Consider the following 26266-nt stretch of genomic DNA (forward strand, 5'->3'; position numbering starts at 1 on the left):
TATGATGACACAGTTACACACACAGATGCATATAAGATCAGGATCCTAACCTTTAATTATCAACAACAAAATCATCAACAATTACAAGCACAATTTGTTAACAACAAACATTTATTTTGTTGCTGTTTGATAAAATTGTAAATTAAATAAAAATATATTGGTTAAATCTAACATGGTTAAACATGCATGTGCTGTTTTAATTGATGGTATACATACTGATATCGTTACAAATATTTACAAGTAAGTGTACGAAATTATTCAATCAAATGAACAAATAATTTTATTAATAAATACTTATTGTTTATTAGAGATCGAGTATTCCTTATCATCACTCAATACAAAAAATTTGGTTGTATGATTAATGTCAGTCGTGAATCATCATTGAAACAATTTAATTCTCATACATATTCAACAGAGTAAGTAATTTAATAATTAATTAAATAAATAAATTATATTGTTGTTAAATTAATATTTTAATTAATTATTTAAAGGGTTGTATTTGGTAAAGATACTGAAGAAATAAATGCAGTTGCTCGTTACATTGGAGAAGCAATTGATATTGACAGACCACTTTTACTTTCATTAGCTCTTAAAAGCTACGAGCCAAAAACAATTAAAAAAATCATTCAAGTTATAAATAAAATTAAAACTTGGTAAATAATAATGTCGTTAATATTTGGTCAACTTGTCATTGGTCCTCCAGGAAGTGGCAAGACAACATATTGCAATGGAATGAGTAAATTTTTAGATAAACTTGGTCGTAAAGTTGCCATAATTAATATAGGTCAGTAATCAAAAAAATCTAATGAAAAATAAATTTAATTAATTGTCTAATAAATTGATGTTTTAATTTAACAGATCCAGCAAATGAAAATATGGAGTATAAAGCATCAGTTGATATATCAGAATTAATAAAACACAATGAAGTCATGGAAAAATATAAACTTGGTCCAAATGGTGCATTGGTTTATTGTATGGAATTTCTAGAAGCAAATATCAGCTGGTTAATTAAAAAAATATTACCATTAAAAGATTACTATTTGATGTTTGATTGTCCTGGTCAAATTGAGCTTTATACACATCACAAATCAATTGCAAATATAACCCAAAAACTTGAACAAAATTTGCTGAGATTATGTTGTGTTAATCTTGTTGATTCACATCAATGCAGTGATCCAGGAAAATATTTATCATCACTTGTACTTTGTACAACAACAATGCTACAACTTGGTTTGCCACATATAAATATCATGACAAAAATTGACCAAATGAAAAAATACAGTCATAAACTTGATTTTAATATTGATTTTTATACTGAAGTACTTGATTTAAATTATCTACTTGATAAACTTGATGAGCATCCACATACTGCTAAATATAAAAAATTAAATGCTGCATTAATATCTTTAGTTGAAGATAATAATCTTGTTAGTTTTTTACCACTTGATATTAATAATGATACACTATTAATGCAAGTAAAAAATTCAATTGATAAAGCTAATGGTTATATATTTGGTGGTAATGAACCATGTAATATTCAAGCACTTCTTGCTTGTGCTGTTGGTGCTGTTCATGAAACTAAAAAAATGTCAACACTTGATTCATACTTTAATCAATAATATTTTGTATATTAACAATAAAATTTCATAATACATTATTTTTAACAATTTTCCTTTTAATTTTTTTTTCTCAAATATATGCTTAAATTAAATTAATAAATGATCTTAATCGTAATATTTATACAAGAGAAATGATTGTGCCCAATCATCATACTCATAGACACGTTTTAAAAATGTGTCTGTTAATTTTAATCCAGATAGTATCTGAAATAATAACTAATTATTAAACTAATCCCTGGTAGAAATATTTTTCCAACTTTTTACGAAAATGACCCATGGTTGGAAAAAAGTTGAAAAAAAATTGGAGTAAATTTTTGGTTATTATTCCATAGTTTTTTCGGATTTTCTCCGAATTTTATTTTGTTTTCTCCGAATTTTTTCAATTTTTTTTTGTTTGTTTTTTTTATGTGAAAATTCTGAAAAAGATCCGGAGATATTATGAAAAAAGTCTCTCCGTATATATCTCCGGAAGTCTCAATTACGTAGAAATCTGGAGAAATTCGGAGAAAATCCGGTGAGATTATTATCATCATAATAAAGAGGAAATGATTTATATGTAATTGTTCACCTGATAGAACTAATTATTATTGTTGTCGTTTATCGCATGAATTGACCTCGTATGATTTTTGGGTCAAAAATAAAATCATATTCCCATCAACCAGAGTGGGGTCCATTAATGGTTAAATATCATCGTATTCGTCACGACCATTAAACTAATTATGCAAATTTTAAATTCATGTTTTTTTTGTTTTTTACTTACAAGATTACCGCATAAATTGATCTCGTATGATGTCGGGGTCAAAAAGAACATTATTCCCATCAACTAGAGTGGGGTCCATTAACGGTGCAAAATCATCGTTATATCGTCGTCGTCAGGATGTTCGTCATCTGGTTGAGGTTCGAAGTCATCAATCTGTTGTTTTACCTTGATCAATGGAGGTTGCTCAAGTTTAGGGCATAAATTGACCTTGTGTCGGGATCAAATACGTAATCATTTCCATCAATCATAGGTCCATTAACGGTGCAAAACCATAATGTCTGTTTAAGTTCAAAGAATGCGCATAAATTGACCTCGTATGATGTCAGGATCAAAAAGAAAATCATTTCCATCGATTTCATAGGAGTCAATGAAAACTGCAAATTCATTATCAATTCCCCGAATAGGCCAAGGTTTGATCTCGAAATCATCATCAATCTGTTGGCAAACATAAACTTTGGACATTTAAAAAAAAAAAATTGTTTTACCTCTACCAATGGAGGATGATCATCCACATCGAGATTCCCTTCATTAGGTTGATGATATGGAGGCTGTTAAAAAAAAAAAAATCAAAATAAAGTCATGGACGTCCCAAAAGTTAGCAAACTTATTTTACCTCAACAGCAATATCAGCAAGAATGTCTTCGGCAAGTTGAATTTCAAGTGGTTCATTAAATAATGCTACTTGTGCATCCAAGACATTATTGAATCTTATGTAAAAAATTCCACGTTCTGTGAATATCATAAATCTACTTCCATCAGTTGGAGTGGACCACTGGAAAGTAGTGAAATCGACTGCTTGTGCTGGATTTAAATCATAACAAAGAATTGCTATATTTCTCATTAAATTACGTCCCAAAAGTTAGCAAACCAATATGGGCACAAACGATTATGAATAGCACTGGAATTTTATGCTCTTTTTATGTTATTTTTGAGTGCAACTCGCGATTTGTGTGCTATTATATATTTTTTATAATCAACCGATCGACATGTTATATGGCCCAAAATTATGTGCTTTTTATGTGTTTTCATTCTACCTATGTAAATATATATATTTTTTTTTATTAACACTTTTTAATTAATTTTTTTATTTTTTATGCAATCCCTGGTGAAAATATTTCTCCGCGATTTCTCCTGAATTTCTCAGCGATTACTCCGAATTTCTCCCAAATTGACCCATGCGGAGAAATGAGTGTAGAAAGGTATCAAAATTTTTTCCGAATTTTCTCCGAATCGACTTGGGTGAAGAAACGTTCGGAAATATTTCTCCACGATGAGAATACGCGGAGAAACATGTAAAGAAAACAATTTTACCGCGGAGAAATGATCTCCTCGTGTCTTGCACGCGGGGAAATTTTTTTATGAATTTTCTCCGAATTGACTTGCGTGGAGAAACGTTCGGAAATATTTCTCCGCGATAAAAATACGCGAAGAAACGTGTGAAGAAAAAAATTTGCCGCAGAGAAATTCTTCCGAAATCAACGACGAGGAAGAATTTTTCCTCTCATTTCTCCGCATGGGTCAATTTGGGAGAAATTCGGAGTAATCGCGGAGAAATTCGGAGTAATCACGGAGAAATTCAGAAAAATTCGGAGAAATATTTTCACCAGGGATGTTGTGCCGGCTTAAATTTAAGTCAGCACAACTTTTTTAATAATCAACCGATCGACATTTTAGGGCCGGTTTTTTCGTCCACCATTGCAGTTAACTGAGCTTAAAAAAAATTTATGTACCAATAATCGGCCGTCATCTGTGAACAATCGGTGAGTTCAGAACATTAAGTGAATGTGAATCCGTGGCTAATTCTAGTTTTTTTTTATTATTTTTGCAAAATATTAATCTTTTTCATTATAATAAATATATATATTATATATTAAGATAAAAACATATTGAACAAAAACTTGGTTAGAGTGATTATAATGGATGACCAATGCCCCATTATGAACAAGTCGGGTGAGGTCATGAAAAAACGTAGTTTATCTGAGTTAGACAAAGGAACCTCATCAAAAAAATATGTATATATAAGTACAGCTGCAGGTTTAACATATCGATTCACAACCACGAGTGATTTTGTGAGTAAAATATAACTGCAGTCAAAACATGCACGTAGTTTAAATATTGCATTGTTGTTCTTAATAATAATAATAATAAAATAATAATAATAATAACCTATTATTTATTTTTTTTAGGTACGTGATCAAGATCATTTTTTTGTCGAAAAAGCAGCACTAGGTAAGGATGCTTACCTGGCTAAAAACACCAGTTTTGTGACAAGATGTAACAGGATAAGCAATACGAAAATTAACTGTGTTAATGATAAATGCCTGGCTAAAATATTTATGTATTTGCCAGCATGTGAAAGACCAAAACTTGCGTTGGGTATGATATTAAAAATGCAATATCAATTTTATTTGATTTAAAAATTATTTGTTAATAGTAATATTAATATATTTGTATTTATTTTATTTTTTAGTATGCAAGAAATGGAAAAATGTCCTTGATGATTCTTGGTATGATGTCAAAAAACTTGAATTAATTTATTGGCAATATGATGAGTCTCCAAATTGTTTGGCTAAATATTCAACAAGTGATGGAGGATACAGTTTTTTAAAATCACTGCTTAATAAATGTGGTCGTTATTTAACAAAGTTAGACTTGACAGCTTATGGTAATTGTAACATAGTACCAGTTGTTAATGAATTGTGTCCAAACCTCGTAAAACTTCGCTTGAGATTCACCAAGATGGACGAAGTACTATTGACCAATTCATTTACACGCCTATCCAAACTGAAATCATTAACAATTATACATCAAAATAAAAAGTTTCTTCCATACTTACCCACTGTTGCTTTAATCAATTCATTGAGAAACGTTGCTGACACATTGACTGATTTCAGTTTCTTAAATTGGGTTGATGAATTAAAAGTCAGTCCTGATTTTACAGACCTAATCATGGATGTAAGTTACAACTTTATATTTGTTACACAAAAAAAAAAAATTAATAAAAAGTATTTTTTTTATTCTTCATATATTTATAATATATATAATTTCTCTTGCAGGTGGTTCGTGACTTAAAGGCCCTGGAAAGTTTGGAACTTGCTGGTGTAACTTGTTCTACAGTTGGAGCCGATTATCTGAAGGACAAGAATATTTCATATGTTAACCATACTACGGACCTTCTACACTATCTTCCTAAATCAAAACCGTTTGAGGATATGAACTCATTGCAAATTGTAGCATGCCGAATCAAAGATAATTCATTGTATAGTATTGCCAATTCTTTCAAGAACTTGAAATTCCTAAAAATATATAGTACCTGGGTAACGGATGATGGTGTATTAGCACTTTCAAAGATGAATAATTTAAAGATTCTTAATTTTCACGGCTGTAATAACATCACTGATTCTTCAATTAAATTGCTAAAAAACTTGATAAAATTAAATCTACCAAACAGCAATAAAATTACTGATAAATCAGTCATAACAGTTCTTGAAAATTCACCAAAGATGGATGCGCTGGATGTTCACGGCTCAAATGTGACTGCTGAATTAGTCAAAAAAGCAGCAAATATATCAAGAAAGCGAAAACAACGTCTCATTTTTTGTGTTGCATTAATGCCAGATATAAAACGATATGATTCGCTATATTTTTATTTGCATATATATAAAAAAATAAATGGAATACCAACACCTGTACCTGTCAGTGCAAGAGCTCACCCAGGTAGTGACTCCCAACGAGTTCAAGAGGGGCAAGCAAAAGTCCTCCAAATTATAAAATGAAAGACCATTAATCAAATATAATAATCATAGATTAAAAAAAAAAAAAAAATCAATCGCATAACTCAATGGTTCTATAAATTTATGATAAGTGTTATCAATTTTCAAAAATTTACATATATAATATATAAATTTTGAAAATAATAAAAAAAAAAGAAAATTAAATAATCGACAAATAGTGTTTGTATTTAAAACAACTGTTTGCAATTAAAATAATAGATTTAGAAATAATATTGTACTCGATAAAATTTGAATTAAAAATAAAAGTAAATAAACAATAATCGAGAAGTTAACCCTTGGTTTTTTGTCAAGTACTGAATTTATTTCTATCCAAAAAAGAAAAACTATAAATTTAACTTTATATCTATTACCCTACAAGGTTTTAAATTATCTTTAATAAATATATATACATTAAGCATCAATTATTCTTAATGAATCATTTCAATTGTTTCACCTTGTAGCCAGGTACGTGGTAATGTACTCATAATAATATTAGCTTTATTTAATGCATTAACAGGTGAAAATATTCTCAATCCAGCCAAAAGATATTTATTTAATAATAAACCTATTAAATTAATTAATAATCTTTGCTAGTAATTATTTTAAATTTATATTTATTTTAGATATTATAAAATCAACAAATCAATTGAAAATTATATTTGTAACAATTATTTTTTTGATAATCGTGAGTGTGACCTCGACCAAGGAAATTTCCCATTCTCATAAAACTTATGTTCATTTATATTTGGCTGAATCAAGTTCTGGTGATGTCGTTACCATCTAGGGCTACATCAGCATGGGGATTTAAAGGAAAACTTTTTGTTAAAACGACAAATTCATCTGCTGTTTATTTTTAAGTGCGTAGAAATTTAAACAATTAGATATTAAAAATGTATTTAATTAATTAATTAATTTTAAATAGTTAAAATCATTAAAAACATTTGTTAATAATGGAAAACTTGGTGAGACACCAGGAGAGATGAATGTTGATGAGGAAGTAGCTGCTGTTGAACTTGGAAAAACATTCGTAATTTTATTATCACTTGTTGAATTAGTACTACTAGATGATTTTTTTATTTTATTTTTAGTTTTTGTATTTGACGTGATTGTTTTTTCTGTATGATGTCCAAGTAACAAGCATACATAGATCAATATGTTGATTAATTTGATCTGGAGAAAAAGATTTGAACAAATTGGACAAGATAGCTGTGAATCATCATGTCTCATTCGTTTTAATGGTTGTGGTGTTAATGTTAATGGAACTGATTCATCATCCTCATCATCAGATAAAAGTAAAGCAAGTGAACTTTGTGTTTTTCGTGTTTTTGATAACCAGGAAGATGATGTACCAGCATCATTAATTTTTATTGGATTTTTATTGTCATCAGTTGGTGATGGTGTTAAAAGTACAGCAAGTGAGCTTGGTTTTTTTTTTGGTGGTGATATTAATGATATTGGTTTATCATAATTTGTGCTAGCAAAACCATTTTTACTTTTAACATCATTTTTTGGAGTTAGATACTTTTTTAATAAATTACGTTTATTCTTTCCAGCTCCACCAGAACTTGCCAGCTACTTTAATTAATAATATTTTATATAATAACGATAAAATTTCATAATACATTTTGATATAAATTTTATTTATTTTTAACAATTTTCCTTTTAATTTTTATTTTCAAATATATGCTTAAATAAAATTAATAAATGATTCTAAGCGTTATATTTATACAAGACAAATGATTGTGCCCAATCATCATACTCATAGACACGTTTTAAAAATGTGTCTGTTAATTTCAATCCAGATAGTGTCTGAAATAATAAATAATTATTAAATTAATTATGCCAATTGTTTAATCATGTTTTTTTTTACTTAAAAGAAAATTACTTACAAGAAGACCAGCTTGTAATGGAATAAAAGAAAGTGGTACATCAATAGAATCACCAGGTTTTAAAGTACCAAGAGTAGTTATCTCTAAATTACCATTCCAAGCAAATGCCTCATTGTCAGTATCATCTAGAGTCATCAATAGATCCATATTTCTTTCAGATGTATTTATAATATGACAGTCAAAACTAACAACACTTTCAGGCTCAATATTATCTGGAAGTTTTTTTGCTGTAACTCTGAGATCACCATAATCAGGTGGCATTCTATGTAATTGACTTGTTTGTAATCTTCCTCTTTCACCAGTATTACTTCGCCAGACAATATCCAATTTACCAATTTGTGTTGCATTGTGCATCATTTTTGGATTTTCCATTAAACTCGATTGAGGCTTTAGACAATAAAGATACTGACGACTACAATTTGTATCGAGTACATTAACATCACCATAAATTGATTCTCCTTTATTATTAACATTTGTTGTTGACACTAGAAAAATATTAATAATTTTATTAACAACTTATACAATGACATTACTATTAATAAATTACCAGTGAATAAATGTGAAGACTCCAAAGATACTTTTTCCAAACAAATTGGTCCAGCTGTTAAATTTTTAATTTGTGCCTCAAGATAAACTTCATCTGATTCAGCATTATAAAATTTTGTTTTAACATCAAGTGGTTTAACAACTTGAAATTTAAAAAATTTTCTAAAAAATTGTGATGAAGCACCAGGTGCAGCTGGTGTATAATTTACTTCACAAACAAGTATATGTGTACCAATTTCTTTGACTTCATGATGTATAACTTCATCTACAGTACTATCAGGTGCAAGTTCTTCAATATTTGTATTTTTATTTGATAAAGATATTGTTTGTGTACTTGTTTGTAAATCTGCTTTGACATTTATAGACTTAACAATTTGATTACTGCCATTATGTACACATAGATAACTTGAAAATATTTCACCAAGATATATATTTCCAAAACTTTGAGGTAGAAGCATAAATTGACCAACTGCTAGACTTTCCATACCCTGAAGAGATGTACAATCATTTTTTAACTCGTTGTTTAATGTGTTGCCAGGAAGATCAGATGAATCAGATGTTACAATAACTGGTGTTGCAATTGTTGGTCTTGTCAACCGCATCACTAAATAAATAACAAATAATTATTTACATTTGTTTATTAAATATTTTATTATTGTAGTTTGTTTTGTTTATTTTTTTTGACATACCTTTCAAAGCTAGTAAATGATCACTTTTTGGCTTTGGTTCCATTTCTTTTTATTTTTTGTTGTTGTAGCAATAAACAAAATCAACAATTGTCAATAAGAACAAAATAAATATATGGAAAAATAAGAATAAATTTTGTGTACATATATCTTCTTATTGTTGTTGTTTATTATTTATTATTATTATTATTGTTTTATTTTGACAGTAGCGCACAGTGGCGCTGCGAGTTTTAAGATGTGACCGCCAATTCAGTCCGCCATATTTGTTTCGGAATAATTTGAATTTGAAATTTCAGAGATAACATGGTTTATCAATGTATGTTTTTAAAAACAGCAAATAATAATTTTAGATTTGTTTTTTAATTATTCAGACATTTTAAGAATGGTATCATTTTAATTTCTAAATTTTTTTTATGATATTAAATCAAAAATCAGGCTAAATTAAATTCATCTATAACCATCAAATGATTAGAAAATAAAAGCAGTTATAATATTTATTTAAAAAAAAAAAAGCTGCTTATAATTTAAGAGATGAAAAATTTCCATCCAAATATAAATTCATGCAATTTGAAAATCATTAAACAAAATGAATTGACTCTTTAAAAATATAATTTACAATTATTTATTTTTTTTATGTGGTTTTAAATTAATTTATTTTACAATTAAATTTATATGTATTTTTTTTTAATTCATGGCATCCACTTTTTTATTATTTTAAAAATAAAATTCACCAAAAACAAAAAACCAGAATAGAATAAAAAAAAAAAGAACTCAATTTTAATTAATTTAAAAAACAAAGATAAATTTTAATCACAACTTTTTGTTATATACAGTGTTTATCGTTAAAATGAAAGCCGATTGAACTGCTCATGTGTGAATTTGATTTTGCTAGGCTCTAGATCATTTGTTCAATGTTTTTTTTTTTTTACATTTTTTTAATTTTTATTCCTTATTCTTCTATATCATGTTGATCACAATCTGTTAATTTTTTTTTCAATACGAAATTTAATATACTGGATTCATTAAGATGTCATTTTTTTTTAATTAATAAAAATTGTCACAAATTTATCAATAGCTTGTGAGAAAAAAAAAACCATACAGATTATAAAGAAAATAATTGTAAACTATATATATATAAAATATATATCCTAATTTCTAATGACTTTTAAAATTTCTTAAATCCAATTTATAAATGAAGAGACAATAACTAACAAAAGCCAAGGAAAAATAAATTATAATTTTTTTTACTATTTTTAGTCTAAAACCTTGTTCAAACCTTAAAAACAACCTTGAAAAAAATAAAATAAAACGAGTTTTACTTTTTTTTATTTGAAGAGATCAATTAAAAAAATGTAAATAAAATATGTTGCTTTTATTAAAAAAATTCTCGACCTGTGCCAACTGTACCAAGAGAATTTTATTTATTTAACTTGAATAAGTTTTTCTTCTATATTAAAAAAAATTTCAACTCTTAATAATTAATTTAATTTAATTATTAAGAGTTGAAATTTTTTTTAATATAGAAGAAAAACTTATTCAAGTTAAATAAATAAAATGGAAAATGGAAAATGCAAGACAGCTTTGGCGATGAAATGAATCCAATAGATTGTCGGAAAATTCTTCTTACATTGTTACCCATTATTAAGCACACAGTGACTGGAGAGGAACGTCCAGTCGATTTATCAAAATACGATCTGGAGGCAGATGGCTGGTAGAAATCAGAAATTAGTACGAAATATATATTTCTTACTAATTTCTTCAATGTTCTATACAAATCATTGTATGAATGAATTTAAATCTAACTCGTAAATTTGTTTGAAAATATGAATAATTATTTTCAAACAAATTTACAGTGAATAAATTCATACAATGTTTAATATATTTAAGAAATTAGTAAGAAATATATATTTCGTACTAATTCGATTTCTTTCAGCCATCTGCCTCAGATCATATTTTATCGACTGACGTTCCCGTCACTGTGGCTAATAATGGTAACAGGAATTTTCCGACAATCTGGATTCATTCATCGCCAAGCTCTTACATTTTCAACATAAATGTGTTTTTTTGTTCCACGTTTTATTGGATCATTACCCCACAGATTGACTGTCACATTATAGTTACAAAGATATCCCGTTGTTCCTGATGAAGGAGAGTTGACTTGGCAGTTTGAACCACCACCATTATAGATCGGGTTAGAAGCTGTAAGTAAAAAAATATAGATTATTAGCTATTTCCTATTCTAAAAAAAACATGACTTTATTCTAAAGGCTCTTTATTGGTTTTGTCTAAATTCATTAAATTATTATTTATTTATTAATTTTTTTTTCCTTCATAAAATAATCAAAGTAACATATTTTTAATAATATTATTTAAATATTATTGAATAAAAATACAATAATAATAAATTACTTACAAAAGTCAATGTAATAGTGTGTAAGCATAATAAAATAGATTAAAAATACACCTATACATATAATTTATGTAGTGAAAAATGTATATGTGATTAAATTATAGCATTATTAAAAATTTTTATTTTCTTCTGTACCCAGAATAATAATATTTGGATCAAAATTAAGTGATTCATATGATAGTCTTTTAAACTACTTAAAAATTTATAAATTCGAATACTTAAAAATTTAAAAACTATATACTCATGAGTTGCAACAGATATACTAATAAATCGAATTCAGATAAAACTAAACAAATTCGTAATTTAAAAAAAAACACGACGATGCAAGTGGGCGTAAATAAATAAAAAAAAGTTAAACAACCAAGAAAAAAAAAAAAAAAAAAAAATTAATCTCTTACCGACGAAAGGGAAATAATAGACCATATTAAGCGGTCTCAATACTTGTAGAGTCGTTGCAAGGTGTACGCCGGCATAGCCATTGATATACTTCTTTGGAAAATAGAGCTTTACATTGACATCTGAAACAAAAAACAAAAAAAAAAAAACATTAATAATAGTCACAAATTATTGTGATTAGAACAAAATAAGTTGAATGCCCAGTATATAATTAGAATCATTTTTATTTACCTCCAGTGTCAGTCCTGAATCCCCAACTTCGAAGAATTCCGCAGTTTTGTTCATCAAAAAAACAGATGACCCTCGTTTTGGGATTCGATTGTCCTGACTCGTGCGTTACCGTTCCTTCAGCCCAAATTTTCCTACGTGGATTCCCATTGACGCTTACCACACTGAATACTGTTGCTACAACTGTGACTAATATTAAATTCATTTTTATATAACTGAATAAGGATCTGTTATATTTTTGTTTTTATACCCTCAGTATTTGAGGGGATAGTTGGTGGAGAAATTAAAAATAAAATGCCCCACCAACTTCCCCAAAAGTCAGACTTTTTTTTTTTTTTTAATTAAACACATATTTGATAAAACATATATATATACGTATAATTAATCTATTGACAAACTATTATAGTATTAGAATAGATGATAATTGGTTGACAAAAAAATTCAAGCAGGGGAAAATTAGTGGGGATAATAAAATTTAATAAAGCTTTAAACTTTAACGGCAAAGAGGGGGTTGGTAGCTTGGTGGGAATAATTTTAAGTTTATCGATATATTTATAATCATTATTGTAAATAGTTTTTTTTTATTATTATTATTATATATTTCATTATATTTATAATTTAAAATGCATATTTTTTTTTAATTGCAAAGGGACAACTACTCTCAGTGACTCCCCCTATATAATTCATATGACTCCCCTAATCATATCATATAATTCTCATAATAATAAAACAAAAGGTAATTTTATTTTTCTATGACCTCAATGATTGTCTATTTTTATTTTTAAAGCTAATGATCGTTCAATCAAAAAAACAAAATAAAATAATAAAAGAGATGAAAATATTGTTAATTAAAAATATTATCGTCTAACACGCGCACGTTTTATCAGAGATAAAATTTATTTATAAAGAGTTGAAAAAATAAAATTAATAAATTTATTCTTCAAATATAAAAACTAGGTCAGGGCCAACAATAGGTATTAAATATTTTTTTTTTTTCAAAGGGTTCAATTACTCTTTATGACTAATATACAAAAAAAAAAAAAAGTACTCGCATTGCGAAATAATTACATTAAAATTGCAAGTCTCTTCTGCTTACAGCTTCTGGGAGCAACAGTATGTTAAGAATAATTTTTATTTATAACAAAAATTAATATTTTCTTATTATTTTTTTTTTTTACCTGAAAAAATTGCATAATATAAAAAATTTAGGAGCTATATGAGTAAAGGAATGAAATGCATTTATGATTGTATAAGGGATGAATCGCAGAGGCTGTGAGAAGAAGATTAATTTCGCAATGCGAGTACTTTTTTTTTTCTATATATATTACAATCATAAAGAGTAATTGAACCCTTGAAAAACAGGAAAATATTTAATATCTATTGTCGGCCCTGACCTAGTTTTTATATTTGAAGAATAAATTTATTAATTTTATTTTTTTAACTGTTTATAAATAAATTTTATCTCTGATAAAACGTGCGCGTGCTAGACGATGATATTTTTAATAAACAATATTTTCATCTCTTTTATTATTTTATTTTGTTTTTTTGATCGAACGATCATTAGTTTTAAAAATAAAAATAGACAATCATTTGAGGTCATAGAAAAATAAAATTACCTTTTGTTTTATTATTATGAGAATTATATGATATGAATTTTTTTTTTTTACTCATTGTTTTGACAATCTCGTATAAACAATAAAAAAAAAAAAATAATAAAATATAAAATAAATTTGCATATATTAATGATGACAGTTTATAAAAATGAAATAAGGGATACAAGTGATGATTGAATAATGTCTGACTAAATCAACTTTTGTATCACTGAAAAACAGCTTGATTTTTTTTATGGTGTTTCATTTGGTTTGCTAACTAACCAGTTTTATTGATTCAATTGTCTTGATACAGCAGATGGGTTATTCTTTATGTACTTGAAAAAAAAATTATTTCAATCACTTGATGTTTTGGTTGTCGTGGATTAAAATACATTATCACAGCAGTATACCAAATGAATATTCATTTCAATATATATTTACAATGCTATCTCTTTGATGTTATTTGTCATTTAAAATTAAATAGTTGTCATCAAGTAATATTTACATGCAGTTTATATCATTGTCTTACTAACAAAAAGACCCAACTACTAATATAATTAAAATAAATAGTCTTTTTTTCATTTTCATATAAAATTTAATTGCTTACTTTTTTATCAAGTGCAATAAGACCAGCATGCCATGCACACTCTTCTCAATGCTTACCACAGCCATATATGGAGGCTGGAATAGATTTTACAGTGATTGTTCAGCAACTCTATTTACTGGTACTATTTGTGGAAAATGATCTTTTGCTCACGGCTTCTGGGAGCAACAGTATGTTAAGAATAATTTTTATTTATAAAAAAGATTAAAATGTTCTTTTTTGTTTTTTTTCAACCTGAAAAAATTGCATAATATAAAAAAACTTTGCAGTGAAGAACTATGAATAAAGAAATTAATTGTATTTATGATCGTATAAGGGATGAGTCATATATGAATGAAAATAAATATTAGAAATCATTTTCTTTTGTTAAATATAAATTATTTAGTAAAAAGTCTGGAAAAAAAAAGAACCAGGGTTTAACTTTTTTGTTATTATTCATTAACATTTTTATTTTTAAATTCAAGTACAATATTAATGTTGGGTTAATTTTCCAAATGAAAAAAACTGTTATAAATTTATAAAACCATGAAGCTATGCAATTGATTTTGTATTTTTTTTTAATCACGTTTACAAGAAATGTACTCTTACATTCTCTATGAACAGACTATTTTCATGGTCACTTGTTATTTTTTGTTCCTCTTTTTGAATCATATAAATATCAAAATACCGTGATTCATATTGTTCTATATCAGGTATGAACGTATCACTCGAATAAAATAAACGCAAAAGTTGTTTTCGATTTTTTGATATATCTGCTGCTTTTTTAATAAATTCAACAGTTACACCTGTGTCCTCAACATAGAGCTCTTCCATATCTGGTGAATTTTCAAGAACTTTCGTGACTGAAACATCAGTAATTTTATTACTGATTGGTAACTTTAATTTCTTCAAATTTTTTAGCAATCTGATTGAAGAATCAGTGACGTTATTACGGCCAATAAATTCAAGAGTGTGTAACTTATTCATCTTTGAAATTGCTACTACACCATCATCGGTTACCCATTCACAAAATATATATAGTGCTTTTACGGTAAACATATTGGCAATAGTATACAAATTATCATCTGTAACTCGGTAATGCGACAAATTTAATTTTGTGTAAAAAACAGAACTAAGGTTGAAAGCAGAACCATAAAGTTTAAGTTCTAGACAATAATAAAAGTAGTAATTAGAGATGAATACTTTATTATCTGTCAGATACTTTAATAAAGTTGGTGAACAATTTATACCAGCAAATTCAAATCTTTCCAAGGCCTTTAGTTCAGGAATCACCTGCAATTATAAATAAGTATGTTCAACAATAATAACAATTTTTTTTTTTTTTGTTGTAATAATGTAAAATTTAACTTACACAATTAATTTCTGCCGGAAAAGCGCAGTAGTCCTCGAGATAAAAACAGCTATCAATAAAATTCAGCAGAATCAGATCAGTCAATGTATTAGCAACGTTGAGAAATGAATAAATTAATTCAGTAGATATGAATTGTTGTTCCATATTTTGAAATACAATTGTTAATGATTTTAGTTTAGGGAAACATTTGAATGCATTAAAAAATATTTCATTGTCAACGTTGTTGAATCTCAAGCGAAGTTTTACAAGGTTTGGACAAGATTCATTAATAACTGGCACTATGTTACAATTATCATAAGCTGTCAAGTCTAATTTTGTTAAATAACGACCACATTTGTTAAGCAGTGACTTTATAAAACAGAATGTTCCATCACTTGTTGGATATTTAGCCAAATAATTTGGATATTCACCCCATCGCCAATAAATTAATTCAAGTTTTTTGACATTAAACCAAGAATCATCAAGTGCTCTCTGCCATTTTTTGCATACTAAAATAATAAATTAATTACAAATATATAATTGAATTACTATAACTAAATAATTTATATGTTATAATTATCATACCTAGTGCTACTTTTGGTCTTTCACATATTGGCAAATACATAAATATTACAGCTAGGCAATCATCATTAACTCGGTCAATTATTATATTTTTGGCGTATGTATGATCATCATTATGATAATGTATCTAAAAAAAATAAATAATATATTTTTATATTTATAATAACAATGCAACATGCAATCTACGAGTATATTTTGACTGCAGCTATATTTATTACCTTATCACTTTTTTTACAGCTTTCGACTGAGATTTTTTCCAAATCTAGATCATCATGATCATGATAATTTATCTAAAAAAAAAAAATCAATATTTATATTTAATAACAATAATATTCAATCTACAAGCATGTTAATCACTGCAGAAGTTTTTGACTGACCTTATTATTTTTTTCGTCAGAGGAACATGTTGCTATCTCATAAGTTGTTGTCGTTAAGATTTTGTCAAACTCTGACTCACTCAATATTCTGAGCTCAGCCATCTTTAATAGTTCCACGTGGTATTGCCAAAAAAACCAAATGTAGTCACTTGTTGCACATGCAAGATGACTGAAAAATACTGGAGAGAGTGCGCGAGCACTGATGCCTGAAATTTATTATCATATATGAATGGAAATTTTTTTATTTAGAGTTCAAAGCCGCGGTGTAGCGCTACGGAATCTACTGGGCGCCATATTAGATTTCAATAAAAAGCCAAATTTAAATGTAGATACATATAAAAATAAAAAAATATAATCAATGAGTTAAATTAATAATTATTTCTCAAAAATATTATTGCGCATAGTATTTAAAAAAAAAAAAACGAAACTAACACAATAAATATTTTATATTAAATCTAATCAAAAAATTTTTGTTATATTTATTCAACATTATGAAATTATTATTAATAAATTTGTCTTCAATATGAACTTAATTTTTTTTATATCAACTCAATTAAAACATATTATTCTTAAAATATTTTATTCAATCAAATGACTTACATTTTTTTTAACTTTGGTTTACTCGATCATCTGAGCTCATCCATATTTGGTAAAAACATTACCACGTGGTATCAAAGTGGTGGTACATTAAAAACTTTTTTTTTTTTTTTCTAGATTGTTTGTAAGTGTAGGTTTTCACACACTTGCTTAATTTAGAATTTTTATTTAGTACCCCGACTCCTGCGCAACTTCAGTACTGAATTTTCACCTGTGATTTTAAGAACATCAAGTAATAGAAGTGAATCTGTGAACAATTCCGGTCTTTGAATATTTTTTGTTAAAAATATAAAGCTTAAAAATCTTATTCTTATTGTATATTGAGATAAAAACATATTGAACAAAAAATTAGTTATAGGGATTATCATATATCAATCAATAATTTTTCTTTTTTTTCTATTTTTATTAAATCGACATAATAAAATCGTCATTGATGTTTATTTAAAAGCAGCAGAAATATCGAGAATTCGAAAACAACGTCTCATTTTTTGTGTTGCATTAATGCCAGATATAAAACGATATGATTCTCTATATTTTGATTTGCATATATATCAAAAAATAAATGGAATACCAACACCTGTATCTGTCAGTGGAAGAGCTCCCCCAGGTAGTAACTCCCAACGAGTTTAAGAGGGGAAGCACAAATCTTGTGAGATTCCAAAAAATTAAATTAGAGACCATTAATTAAATATAATAATAATCATTGATTAATAAAAAAAAAAAAAATCAATCGCATAACTCAATAGGTGCGTTCTTTCGTCAATTTTTTGTTGGCGCATCATGACCATTGACCACGCTGGACCACGCCACTGAAATATAATAAAACTGGAAGCCGAACTTAGCGTCGCCGAGAGAGAGATTCAATGGATGGGCTTTTGTCCTTGTCGGTACAGTCACGTCAACTAAAGTTGGTTGAGACTGTACTGAAATATAATGGGGACGTTCCAAAAATCACTCGGAAACTCGGAAGGTCAAGATTGTGATCATAGAAAATTTTTGATATTTTGTTGTGGTAGACATGATTTTTTGTTCATGTATTTTTATAGGCACAAAACAATAAATTATTATTGTTTAATTATTAATAATAATTATCTTTTCACAATTGTAACGTAAATGGCATACAATATGGCTGTTTACTGAATAGTTACTTTTAAGTTTATTATCTCTATACATCTACTGCGCCGGTAGTGATGGAACGTCCCCCATGTAACTTTTATATCGTGTAGTACTAGTTTGTTTTGACGTTGACTGTACGAGATTTAATGTGCGCATGTGTGAGTGAGAGGGAAAGCCATCCAATATATTGCTATCTCTAACGACACCCCGTGCATTGGCTAGGCATAGGAGTTCACTGGAGTTCACCTTCCAGTTTTATTATATTTCAGTGGACCACGCATTTCCGCAGAAGTCGAGGAATCAAGTAAAAGTTTCAAAGTATGTATGTGTGCGTTACTCACACTTGAAAACAATTAAAAACTTACGTGCTTTTTCAGCTTTTGCGCAAATGCGCGGTCATGATGCGCCAACAAAAAATTGACGAAAGAACGCACCTTTTTTTTATTTTGTACCCTGACTCCTGCGCAACTGCAATACTAAATATGATGAAACCGGCCAAAGAGAGGCGCGACAGCTATTTCATGTAAACCATGAACAGAGATATAATTAAGCTAATACTATACATGTTGGCTGTGATTTTATCACATGTATTCTACAAATGATTGGTGAGCTCGTGAGCTCAGGTGGGTTCAGTGAGTGACATTAAGTGAAAGTGAATCCGTGGCTAATTCTAGTTTTTTTTGATTATTTTTGCAATATATTATATATTAAGATAAAAAAATATTGAACAAAAACTTGGTTAGAGTGATTATAATGGATGACCAATGCCCCATTATAAACGAGTCGGGTGAGGTCATGAAAAAACGTAGGTTATCTGTGTCAGACAAAGAAACCTCATCAAAAAAACATATACTGGTGATGACATATGATGGTAAAACATATCGATTCACTACCACGAGTAATATTGTGAGTAAAATTTAACTGCAGTCAAAACATGCACGTGGTTTGAATATTGCATTAATATTCTCAATAATAATAATAATAATCTGTTATTTACTTTTTAGCTACGTGATCAAGATCATTTTTTGAGGATCAGCAACACGAAAATTAACTGTGTTAATGATAACTGCCTGGCTAAAATATTTATGTATTTGCCAGCATGTGAAAGACCAAAACTTGCGTTAGGTATGATATTAAAAATGCAATATCAATTTTATTTGATTTAAAAATTATTTGTTAATAGTAATATTGATATATTTGTATTTATTTTATTTTTTAGTATGCAAACAATGGGGAGAAGCCCTTGTTGATTCTTGGTTTAATGTCAAAAAACTTGAATTAATTTATTGGCAATATGATGAGTCTCCAAATTGTTTGGCTAAATATTCAACAAGTGATGGAGGATACAGTTTTTTAAAATCACTGCTTAATAAATGTGGTCGTTATTTAACAAAGTTAGACTTGACAGCTTATGGTAATTGTAACATAGTGCCAGTTGTTAATTATTATTGTCCAAACCTCGTAACACTTCGCTTGAGATTCACCAACATGGACAAAGCAATATTAGCCAATTCATTTACACGTCTATCTAAATTAGAATCATTAACAATTATAATTGATAGAAAAGGGATGGATCTTCCACGCTTAGCCACTGTTGCTTTAATCAATTCATTGAGAAACGTTGCTGACACATTGACCGATTTAAGTATCTTGAATTGGATTGATGAATTGAAACTCGTGCCTATTTTTACAGAACTAATCATGGATGTAAGTTACAACTTTACATTTATTACATATAAAAAAAAAAGAAAAAAAGTATTTTCTTTATTGTTAATATATTTATAATATATATAATTTCTCTTGCAGGTGGTTCATGACTTGAAGGCCCTGAAAAGTATGGAACTTGCTGGTGTAGTTTTTTCTAAAGATGGAGTCGATTATCTGAAGAACAAGAAAATTTCATATGTTAACCATATTACGAAACTTCATCACTATCTTCCTACATCAAAACCGTTTGAGGATATCAAGTCATTGCAAATTTTAAAATGCGTAATCAAAGATAATTCATTGTATAGCATTGCCAATACTTTCAAGAACTTGAAACATCTAAAAATATATAGTAACTCGGTAACCGATGATGGTGTATTAGCACTTTCAAAGATGAATAATTTAAAGATTCTTAATTTTTATGGCCAATGTAATAACATCACTGATTCTTCAATCAAATTGCTAAAAAACTTGATAAAATTCAATATACCATTCAGCAATAAAATTACTGATGAATCAGTCATAACAGTTCTTGAAAATTCACCAAAGATGAACACTCTGGATGTTAACGGCGCAAATGTGACTGTTGAATTAGTCAAAAAAGCAGCAGAAATATCAAGAATTCGAAAACTACGTCTCATCTTCTGTGTTGCACCAATGCCAGATATACTCCGATATGATTCGCCATATTTTGATTTGCATATATATCAAGAAATAAATGGAATACCAACACCTGTATCTGTCAGTGCAAGAGCTCACCCAGGTAGTGACTCCCAACGAGTTTAAGAGGGGAGCCACAAATTTTGTGAGATTCCAAAAAATTAAATTAGAGACCATTAATTAAATATAATAATCATAGATTAATAAAAAAAAAAAATCAATCGCATAACTTTATGGTTTTATAAATTGATGACAAGTCTTATCAATTTTTAAAAATTTATATACAATTAAATTTTATATTAAATTTGTATCATTTATAGATTTTTAAAAATAATAATAAAAAATCAAGTTAAATAATCGACAATTAGTTCCTGCATTAATACCATCTGTTTGCAATCAAAATAATAGACCTTGACGATAATGTTGTACTCGATAAAATAAATAAACAACAATGAACATGTTAACCTCTGGTTTTTTTTAAGTATTGAATTTATTTTTATTTTAATTTTTATATAATAACGATGATGGAGATGATAGTTTTTTTTTTTTATTTTTTTCATTTAATTTTTCTACACAAAAAATTAAAATGGTGCTGAAATTGGCGTCTAAGCTAGCGTCCAGAAATTTAAAGTACAGGGAACATAGGGGTTTTCTTGGGCCCGACCCTCAACTTTTATAATCAATTATTATTGAAATAGAGCTATCGTCGTAATTTTTTTTTTATTAAATTGTCTAGGATCTAAGCTTATTAAAAAAAAAAAAATGAGAATTTTTTAAATTGTCAAAGGGGGGTAGGGGGTGGATTGATACTATTTTTATTTTCTTGACTATGATGGGGTCGAGCCATCCTCGGAATTTTTTTTTTATTAAATTTTTTAGGATCAAAGCTAGTTTAGAAAAAAAAATGGGAATTTTTGAAATGGTCAAAAGAGGGTAGGGGGTGGATTTAAACTATTTTTATTTTTTTTAACTATGATAGGGTTGATCCATCCTCGTAATTTTTTTTTATTAAATTGTTTAGGATCAAAGCTAGCTAAGGAAAAAAAATGGAAATTTTTGAAATGGTCAAAAGGGGGTAGAGGGTGGATTTTAATTGTTTTTTGATTGCGATAATTACAAATTTGAATTTCTTTTGTCGCTGTCTTTTGCCGCAGAAGGCGTCAGCTTCTGATATTAAAAAAATTAAAAACAATTAAAATCCACCCCCTTGCCCCTTTTGACCATTTCAAAAATTCCCATTTTTCTATCTTAATTAGCATACACCCTAAAAAATTTAATAAAAAAAAAATTACAAGGATGGCTCAACCCCATCATAGACAGAAAAAAAAAAAATAGTTTTAATCCACCCCAATCAAATGATCAATGATGATTTTTAATAAGTTCTTAAAATATAAAAAAAATAAAACAGTAAGAAATTGTTGTTAATAGTTGGTAAATATTAATTATCACATTAATGTATTAACTTTTTTATTATTAATAATTAACATTTTTTTCTATATACAAATACAATATTATTGTTGGGTTAATTACTCAAATTGAAAATAATTGTTATACATTTAAAACACCGTGGAATTATTGATTTAATTTTTTTTTAAATAATTTTTTACATAATTTATCATATATATATTTTTTTTTCTCTGGTAGAGTTGCCCTGTGTATGTATATTTTACAAGAAATGTACTCTTACATTCTCTATGATCGGACTATTTGCGTGGGTCTCAGTTATTTTTTGTTTTTGTTCTTGTTGGATTAAATGAATATCAAAATACTGTGATTTATATTGTTCTATATCAGGTGTTGATGTAACACTTGAATAAAATAAACGCAAAAGTCGTTTTCGATTTTTCGATATATCTGCTGCTTTTTTAATAAATTCAACAGTTACACCTGTGTCCTCAACATAGAGCTCTTCCATACCTGGTGAATTTTCAAGAACTTTCGTTACTGAAACATCAGTAATTTTATTACTGATTGGTAACTTTAATTTCTTCAAATTTTTTAGCAATTTGATTGAAGAATCAGTGACGTTATTACGGCCAATAAATTCAAGAGTGTGTAACTCTTTCATCTTTGAAATTGCTACTACACCATCATCGGTTACCCATTCACAAAATATATATAGTACTTTTAATAACGTCGTGGCGTTAGCAATAGTAAACAAACAATCATCTGTAACACGGAAATGTGAAAAATCTAAATTCTCCATTGTACTAAATTGACCTTTACTTTTTTGACGGCAATAAACATAGTAATCAGCGATAAATACTCGATGATTTTTCACATAGTCCAATATCGCTTGGGGAACATATATACCAGCGACTTCAAGCTTTTTCAGAGCCTTCAGTTTAGGCATCACCTGCAATTATGAATAATTATGTCAAGAAAGAAAAGAATATTATTGATTTTTCCATTCGTAATAGATATATAGTTTAACTTACACAATTGATTTCTTTTGGAAATTTAATCCAGCCTTTCTGATCGAAGTCAAACATCCAATTCAACAGGTTCAGATCAGTCAATGTATCAGCAATGTCTTTTAATGAATTAATTAAAGTAACAGGTATACATTTTTTCTCGGAAGATTGAAATATAATCGTCAATTCTTTCAGTTTAGATAAATGTGAAAATGCATTATCTAATATTACATCGTCAATAAAGGTGAATCTTAACCGAAGTTTTACGAGATTCGGACAAGATTTATTAATAACTGGCACTATGTTACAATTACCATAAGCTGTCAAGTCTAATTTTGTTAAATAACGACCACATTTATTAAGCAGCGATTTCAAAAAATTATATCCTCCATCGGTTTTTAGATAATTTCTATATAAAAAACTTGGATACCTATCATATTTCCAATAAATGAATTCAACTTTTCTGACATCATACCAAGCATTATCAAGAGCTCTTTTCCATTTTTTGCATACTAAAAAATTAATTGAATACAAATATATTAGTTATCGATTGCCAAATGATTTTTGAATCAAATAAAATTAATATTCCAATTATATCATACCCAATGCAAGTTTTGGTCTTTCACATGCTGGCAAATACATGAATATTTCAGCGAGGCAATCATCATTAACACAGTCAATTATTATATTATTGGCATTGGAATGATCATAATGCTGATCGTATACCTAAAAACAGAATAAATAATATATTTATATTTATAATAACAATAATGCAGTAATTAATCTACGAGCATTTTTTGACTGCGGTTATATTTTAGACTAACCTCATCACTCTTTTCATTAAATGAACGCGTTAAAATTTCATGTGCACCCTTAAATCTGTTCACTGAGATTTTTTTCAACTTTAAATTATCATGACCATGATACTTTGTCTAAAAAAAAAAAAGTCAATATTTATATTTGTCAACAGTAGTTTATTATTAAATCTACAAGTATGTTGAGTACTGCAGATGTTTTGGACTGACCATATTATTTTCTTCGTCAGGGCAAGATTTTGAATCGTCAGTATTTGTAGTCAAGATTCTGTTAAACACCGATCTACGCAGTGTTCCGAGCATTCTCATATTTATTGTTACCACGTGGTATTGACAAAAAAAAAAAAAAAAAATTAAAGTTGTTACTAATTTACTGGCTGCCACATGCAAAAAGACGGGATCTAAAGATTAGTCGCCTTGGTTACATGATTAAATATTTGCCACGTGTACCAAAATGGTCGTACGTTAAAAACTTGTTTTTTTTTTGCGAATCATTACCGGGCATACACACACATATGTTTCTAGATTGTTTGTAAGTGTGGGTTTTCACACACTTGCCTAATATTTATAATTTTTATTTACTACCCCGACTCCTGCGCAACTGCAATACTAAATATTCACCTGTCGGCTGTGATTTTATCACATGTATTACAGATGATCTGTGAGCTCAGGTGAATTCAGATGAGTTAATACATTGAGTGAAAGTTGCTGGTCATTAAATATTTTTCCTTAAAAACATAAAGTTTGAAAGTTTTATTTTTATTATATATTGAGTCAAGAACAAATTAAACAAAAACTTTGTTAAAGTGATCATAATGGAACATCAATGCTTAATTACAAACGGGTCGGGTGAGGTCACCAAAAAACGTATGTTATCTAGGTTAGGCAAACTACTGTTATCCCATAAATATACAGCTGAAGGTTTTACATATCCATTAATTAAAAAGAGTAATAAGGTTAGTCTAAAATAAAACTCCATTCAAAAAATGCACGCAGATTAAATATTGCATAATTAATAATAAGAAAAAAAAAAAAATAATAATAATCTATTATTTATTCTTTCAAGATATGTGAGCATGATGATGATCATTCTTATCCCAATAATAATATAGTAATAGTTGAGCGATCTAATGATGATTTCCTTTCCGAAAAATTCGGGGATGTGCAGGCTTGTGAGAGTCTCAACAATACGATAGATAACTGTGTTAATGATAATTGCCTGGCTGAAATATTTATGTATTTGCCAGCATGTGAAAGACCAAAACTTGCATTGGGTATGATCTTATAATTACAATATCAATTTTATTTGATTTAAAAATCATTTGGTAATTGATAATTAATATATTTTTATTGACTTTATTTTTTAGTATGCAAAAAATGGAAAAAAGTTCTTAATAAAGCTTGGCATGTCAAAAAACTTGAATTAATTTATTGGCGATATGATGAGTATCCAAATTGTTTGGCTAAATTTTCAACAAGTGATGGAGGATACAGTTTTTTAAAATCGCTGCTTAATAAATGTGGTCGTTATTTAACAAAGTTAGACTTGACAGCTTATGGGAATTGTAACATAGTGCCAGTTATTAATTATTATTGTCCAAACCTTGTAACACTTCGCTTGAAATTTACCGATATGGACGAAGTAATATTAGCCAATTCATTTACACGTCTATCTAAATTAAAATCATTAACAATTATATTTCAAAATATAAAGAGCTTTGTATTGTTACCTACTGTTGCTTTAATCAGTTCATTGAGAAACGTTTCTAATACATTGGCTGAGCTAAGTCTCTTGAATTGGACTGATGAAATAAAAACCACCGTCCCTGATTTTACAAAATTTATTAATGATGTAAGTTGCAATATATTTATTACAAAAAAAAAAAAATCAAAACTATTTTCTTGATTTTCCACATATTTATGATATACATACATGATTTCTTTTGCAGGTAGTTCGTGACTTGAAGGCTCTAAAAATTTTAGAAGTTGCTGGTGTAGGAATTTCTATCAATGTAACCCATTATCTGGCACACAATAAAATTTCATATTATAATCATACTGTGGACCTTAAACAATATCTTCCTACATTAATACCGTTTATAAATATCAAGGAATTGCAAATTGTAGGATGTCGAATCACAGATAATACACTGTATAGTATTGCC

The 26266-nt window shown here is 28.0% G+C and overlaps 3 protein-coding genes across 5 annotated transcripts; 2 read left to right on the forward strand and 1 right to left on the reverse strand.

Annotated features, from left to right (window-relative positions):
* The first annotated feature begins 51 nt into the window (after positions 1-51).
* On the forward strand, positions 52-1665 carry LOC122853346 (GPN-loop GTPase 2). The gene is made up of 4 exons (XM_044153756.1): positions 52-240; positions 309-416; positions 492-784; positions 859-1665. Exons 3-4 carry the CDS (start codon positions 664-666, stop codon positions 1617-1619), a joined length of 882 nt encoding a protein of 293 aa, XP_044009691.1. The 5' UTR covers positions 52-240; positions 309-416; positions 492-663; the 3' UTR covers positions 1620-1665.
* A 2469-nt stretch (positions 1666-4134) lies between these two features.
* On the forward strand, positions 4135-21043 carry LOC122853343 (F-box/LRR-repeat protein 2-like). 3 transcript variants are annotated; one of them, XM_044153752.1, is made up of 4 exons: positions 4135-4448; positions 4566-4755; positions 4850-5334; positions 5436-6446. In XM_044153752.1, exons 1-4 carry the CDS (start codon positions 4296-4298, stop codon positions 6153-6155), a joined length of 1548 nt encoding a protein of 515 aa, XP_044009687.1. In that variant the 5' UTR covers positions 4135-4295; the 3' UTR covers positions 6156-6446. The 3 variants fall into 3 exon arrangements, with proteins under 3 accessions (XP_044009687.1, XP_044009689.1, XP_044009688.1); XM_044153754.1 differs by lacking the exons at positions 4566-4755; positions 4850-5334; positions 5436-6446 and adding exons at positions 19510-19630; positions 19725-20212; positions 20312-21043 and having other exon boundaries at positions 4196-4448; XM_044153753.1 differs by lacking the exons at positions 4135-4448; positions 4566-4755; positions 4850-5334; positions 5436-6446 and adding exons at positions 19130-19411; positions 19510-19630; positions 19725-20212; positions 20312-21043.
* On the reverse strand, positions 7826-9416 carry LOC122853345 (trafficking protein particle complex subunit 13). Its single transcript, XM_044153755.1, has 4 exons — positions 9277-9416; positions 8589-9191; positions 8042-8526; positions 7826-7961 (listed from the first exon to the last, which is right to left on the reverse strand). Exons 1-4 carry the CDS (start codon positions 9317-9319, stop codon positions 7863-7865), a joined length of 1230 nt encoding a protein of 409 aa, XP_044009690.1. The 5' UTR covers positions 9320-9416; the 3' UTR covers positions 7826-7862.
* Positions 21044-26266: the final 5223 nt, after the last annotated feature.

The sequence above is a fragment of the Aphidius gifuensis genome, linkage group LG3 (assembly GCF_014905175.1).
Source record: "Aphidius gifuensis isolate YNYX2018 linkage group LG3, ASM1490517v1, whole genome shotgun sequence".
NCBI lineage: Eukaryota > Metazoa > Arthropoda > Insecta > Hymenoptera > Braconidae > Aphidius > Aphidius gifuensis.

Excerpts from the sequence above, each read along its gene's own strand:
- LOC122853345 (XM_044153755.1), bottom strand. The coding sequence starts at position 9,319 with ATGGAACCAAAGCCAAAAAGTGATCATTTACTAGCTTTGAAAG. Across the intron at positions 9,192-9,276 it reads TCATTTACTAGCTTTGAAAG|TGATGCGGTTGACAAGACCA; the intron begins GTATGTCAAAAA and ends TTATTTATTTAG. Across the intron at positions 7,962-8,041 it reads CATTACAAGCTGGTCTTCTT|ACACTATCTGGATTGAAATT; the intron begins GTAAGTAATTTT and ends TTATTATTTCAG.
- LOC122853346 (XM_044153756.1), top strand. The coding sequence starts at position 664 with ATGTCGTTAATATTTGGTCAACTTGTCATTGGTCCTCCAGGAAGTGGC. Across the intron at positions 785-858 it reads AGTTGCCATAATTAATATAG|ATCCAGCAAATGAAAATATG; the intron begins GTCAGTAATCAA and ends TTAATTTAACAG.
- LOC122853343 (XM_044153752.1), top strand. The coding sequence starts at position 4,296 with ATGGATGACCAATGCCCCATTATGAACAAGTCGGGTGAGGTCATGAAA. Across the intron at positions 4,449-4,565 it reads TCACAACCACGAGTGATTTT|GTACGTGATCAAGATCATTT; the intron begins GTGAGTAAAATA and ends TATTTTTTTTAG. Across the intron at positions 4,756-4,849 it reads AAGACCAAAACTTGCGTTGG|TATGCAAGAAATGGAAAAAT; the intron begins GTATGATATTAA and ends TTTATTTTTTAG.